At 50.6% G+C, this 4,433-nt stretch overlaps 1 protein-coding gene across 2 annotated transcripts; it reads right to left on the bottom strand.

Annotated features, from left to right (window-relative positions):
* Positions 1 to 2,006: 2,006 nt before the first annotated feature.
* Positions 2,007 to 3,897, bottom strand: LOC109745114 (probable cinnamyl alcohol dehydrogenase 8D). 2 transcript variants are annotated; one of them, XM_020304249.4, is made up of 4 exons: positions 3,519 to 3,897; positions 3,309 to 3,422; positions 2,707 to 3,220; positions 2,007 to 2,595 (listed from the first exon to the last, which is right to left on the bottom strand). In XM_020304249.4, exons 1-4 carry the CDS (start codon positions 3,596 to 3,598, stop codon positions 2,233 to 2,235), a joined length of 1,071 nt encoding a protein of 356 aa, XP_020159838.1. In that variant the 5' UTR covers positions 3,599 to 3,897; the 3' UTR covers positions 2,007 to 2,232. The 2 variants fall into 2 exon arrangements, with proteins under 2 accessions (XP_020159838.1, XP_073356458.1); XM_073500357.1 differs by having other exon boundaries at positions 3,309 to 3,846.
* Between the last annotated feature and the right edge of the window lie 536 nt (positions 3,898 to 4,433).

The raw sequence follows: 4,433 nt of genomic DNA, 5'->3' as shown, positions 1-4,433 counted from the left end.
GAGGAGGGAAGGAAGGGGGAGGCCGAATCCCTCCCCTTCCTTTCTTTCTTCCCCTCTTTCCTTCCCCCCTATTTCGGCCTACATGGGTATTCATCCGGTATCCGGGAGTTGCATAATCTCATAGTCAAAGGAATATGTATATGACATGAAGAAAGCAATAGCAATAAATCTTAATGATCATAATGCTAAGCTAACGGATGGGTCTTGTCCATCACATCATTCTCCTAATGATGTGATCCCGTTCATCAAATGACAACACATGTCTATGGTTAGGAAACTTAACCATCTTTGATTAACGAGCTAGTCTAGTAGAGGCTTACTAGGGACACTGTGTTTTGTCTATGTATCCACACATGTATCAAGTTTCCGGTTAATACAATTTTAGCATGAATAATAAACATTTATCATGATATAAGGAAATACAAAATAACAACTTTATTATTGCCTCTAGGGCATATTTCCTTCGGTATGAACCCGAGTGGTTGCGATAGAGACTTGGTAGTCCTTTGCTACTTTGTGTGTGTTTTCTCTACATTGCGCAAATATTGAAATGTTACCTAATTTGATGATGACATCTTGGTTGTTTCCTTGTAGAAAATGATTGTGCAAGGATTATTTCGAGATGAACAAGGGAGAGAAGATGAAGAAGAAAGGGAAAGCTTTCACTTTCCATCATTGCTACAAAGAGCTCAAGGATGAGGAGAAGTGGAAAACTAGAGAAATTTATGATTCTTCGAAGAAGAAAAGTGTGGTGGTGGAGGATGATGAAGATGGCAATGGTGAGAAGAGAAGGAGCCCTACTCCTCACTCGACGACTAAATCATATAGGCCGGATGGATGTAAAAAAGTGAAGGGATCCAAGGCCAGAGACAATGATCTTAAAGAAGGATAGGACGCCATTATCATTGCGATGAAAGAGTATGCCGAAGAAAAGAAATGTTGAAGTTAAAAGAAATGGAGGAGAGGGGAGAAGTCGAGGGACGGAGGGCGGCGGCCGAGGAGAAGAGGGCGGTGGCCGAGGAGAGGTTGGCGGCGGTCGAGGAGAGAAAGGTTGTACTAGAGGAGAGGAAGGCGGCGACCGAAGAGCTCAAGATGATTGAGGAAAAGGCACTCAAGTTTATGTTCATGGACACAACTAGCCTTGATCCCAAAGCAAAGGCGTATGTCGAGCTTTGTCGCGATGAAATGATCATGAAGAAGCAAATGCTTATGAGAAGTATGATGGGAGGTGTCATAGATGAAATGGGGGGAGGAATGGGAGGTGCCATGAGTGAAATGGGAGGAGAAATGGGAGGTACCATAGACGGTGGAATGGGCGGCCACATGAGCATGATGGGAGGTGCCATGAATGGTGCATTTGGTGGCAACATGGATGGTGGATTCGGTGGCATGGCCGATGGCTTTGGTGGCAACATGGGCGGCATGGGAGGTGGCTTCGACAGCAACATGAGTGGCATGAGAGGTGACTTTGGTGGCAACATGAGTGACATGTGAGGTGGCTTGGGTGGCAACATGAGCGACATGGGTGGTGGCTTCGGCGACAACATGAGTGGCATGAGAGGTGGCTTTGATGAAAACATGAACGACGCGGGAGGTAACAATGAAGGTGCTTCTGGTGGAGGTCACGACACTAAGACGTCAACGCATCAAAACGTTGATAAAGAAGCCATTGATGATGATGATGAAGCCACCGTCCACAATGTGACTAATTAGAACGGAGAGGACGAGCATTGAGTGATATATTCAATGTTATGTTTGTGTGCATTTTAATTTGTTGGACCAAGAACTTTGTTTGAGATGATGCACTTTTGGTTGTAGGATTTCAAACTTTATTGATATGATGTACTTTTGGTTGTAAAAATTTGAAAATATTTATTTTTTTCATGTTCAGATGCGGCTGTACAGCAGCCGCTCGGCCCTCGGCCGGTTATACATCTTCAATTTGCCTTATCTATTGGAGTTTAACTTTTACATCATCAATGTAGATCATCGGTTGAAGTTGCCTCTTTTTGATGAGTAAAATGCACTTTTGATGAAGTAAATTAGACAACACTTTGTTTTACATCTCTAAATTTGCAATAGAAGATGCTCTAAAGATGGCACCTATTATTTCAAAAGCAATTGCACGCACCAACCCATTTGTGAGAATAAAACAACAAATCACGACTTCACGTGGCTGGAAGCTGGTAGGTAACCAAAGAGGACGACACGCGTATGGTGTGTTCGGAAGCACTAAGCGGCGGCGCCCAGCTGGCTGCCGGCGACGTCGATGACGAAGCGGTATCTCACGTCGTTCCTCTCCAGCCGCTCGACCGCCGTATTGACGTAGTCCATCTTGACGACCTCGACGTCGGCGGTGATGCCGTGCTTCCCTGCGAAGTCCAGCATCGCCTGGCAGCTGGCGACGCTGCCCACGAGGTTCCCGGCCACCCGCTTGCCGCCGCCGATGATGGCGTAGGCCGGAAGCTCCAGCGGCGTGCTGGGCGCGCCCACCACCACCAGCTGCCCCCTCGGCTTTAGCAGCTCCAGCAGCGGCACGATCGGGTGCCCCGCCGACACCGTGTCGATGATGCCGTCCATCGTGCCGGCCGCCGCCTGCACCCGAAAACGTACGCGCGTCAATGGCTCCCGTCCCATGCCAAGAATCATGCGTCACACGCACAAAAGGTCGATTAATGGAGGGAAGCAACTGAAACAAAGCTTAACCTTCATTTGCTCGGAGTCCTGGCTGACCAAGAACGCGTCGGCGCCGAGCCGCTCGACGGCCTCCTCGCGCTTCCTCGGCGACGAGCTGATCACGGTGACGGTCATCCCGAAGGCCTTGCCGAACTTGACGGCCATGTGGCCGAGGCCCCCGAGGCCGACCACGCCCAGGTGCTTCCCCGGCGCGTTGAGGCCGAACTCCATCATGGGGCTGTACACCGTGACGCCGGCGCAGAGCAGCGGCGCCGCCCCGTCCAGGGGCAGGCCCTCCGGGACGCGGACGACGTAGCCCTGGTCGACGACGAGGACGTCGGAGAAGCCGCCCTGGGTGGTGGCGCCGTCGTAGTCCACGGCGTTGGAGGTGAGCACGAGCGTGGGGCAGTGGTTCTCGTGCCCGCTGCCGCAGCTCACGCAGGATCGGCATGAGTCGATGAAGTAGCCCACGCCCACCGTGTCCCCGGCCTTGAAGTTCTTGACGCCGGGGCCAACGTCGGTGACGACGCCAACAATCTCATGCCTGCGCCGCATGAATCCATCATTATTTCGTACTACTAGAAATTTGGAGGAGGCAAATTGTCGGATGATGCTTGGCAAGGTTCACCCACCCCGGGACGACGGGGTAGAGGGCGTTGCCCCACTCGTTCTTGGCGATGTGGAGGTCGGTGTGGCAGAGCCCGCAGAAGAGCACCTTGATGGTGACATCGTCGTCCTTCAGAGCCCTGCTATCATGCATCACGTAGGGGAATTCGTCAGATTGGCGCAAGAAGCAGAGGGGCATGATAGGGACTGGAACACTGTGGATAGAGGAAGACGACCTTCGTGAGAAGCTGTAGGGGGAGAGGACACCGGACGTGTCCCTCGCGGCCCAACCGACCGCAGGCATTCCTTTCGCCATTGATGACTGCTTGCTCTGCTTCTTCGGTCCTGGCACTTCGATTTCCTGCTCAAAAATATCCGGATGGCACTGCCAAGCCACGAGGTTGGGGATAAGTAGGCAAAGCTGACGGGTTGGACTGGACGTCAGACGCTACGTGTGTGGGGCATGGACGTCAGATACTACGTATACTCCAGTCCAGCTACAGCGGTGCGGTGTCAAACGGGAAACACATGCTGTACTTTACTCGCAAGACCCAAGTCCCAACTTCGCCGCAGGCACCGGGAAAGGGAGCTCGTGCTGCGTTCTTCTCTCTCAACTTTAAACCAATCGATTCAAATTTAGAAAGAAACTGTAAACCAATGGAAGCGATGATGCGGTTGGGCCACTGGGTCACTCTTGCTCAATTATTGCTAAGTTGTCCAGTGGATGTGGGGTCAATGATCGTCGGCGAATGATTCGAAATGTCTTGTGGTAACGGGCGAGCCAGCGAAGACGAACCTTACCTACCACACCGTCTAACTACCAACCCGATTCATGAGAAGAGAAAGAATATCTAAATTTATGGGTACCCCAACTACTAGTAATTGTTACTGCAATTCGTTTCCAAAACAGGAATGATTCGGAATCTTGCCACATGATCAGTTGAGCTTGTGAAGTAGAGTACCTATCGGTCGACTTGATTGTATAATCCTATCTATCCGTGATCTTATTATATACAGTCGCTCTGATCCTTTTTTCTTGAATCGTATTAATAAATACGTGATTCATTTGTGGTGCTCCGAGTTGTATGGCACTACTCTAATGTCCCTAGTCGTAGAGGATGGGAAGTGTAAGTGTGGTGGGGGTTGTCCGA

This window comes from Aegilops tauschii, chromosome 5, assembly GCF_002575655.3.
Source record: "Aegilops tauschii subsp. strangulata cultivar AL8/78 chromosome 5, Aet v6.0, whole genome shotgun sequence".
Taxonomy (NCBI): domain Eukaryota; kingdom Viridiplantae; phylum Streptophyta; class Magnoliopsida; order Poales; family Poaceae; genus Aegilops; species Aegilops tauschii.
This window is presented reverse-complemented; position numbering and strand designations above follow the sequence as displayed.

Coding starts and splice junctions, on each gene's coding strand:
- LOC109745114 (XM_073500357.1), bottom strand. CDS start 3,598: ATGGCGAAAGGAATGCCTGCGGTCGGTTGGGCCGCGAGGGACACGTCC. Junction 3,221..3,308: donor CTCTACCCCGTCGTCCCGGG/GTGGGTGAACCT, acceptor CATGCGGCGCAG/GCATGAGATTGTTGGCGTCG. Junction 2,596..2,706: donor AGGACTCCGAGCAAATGAAG/GTTAAGCTTTGT, acceptor TTTCGGGTGCAG/GCGGCGGCCGGCACGATGGA.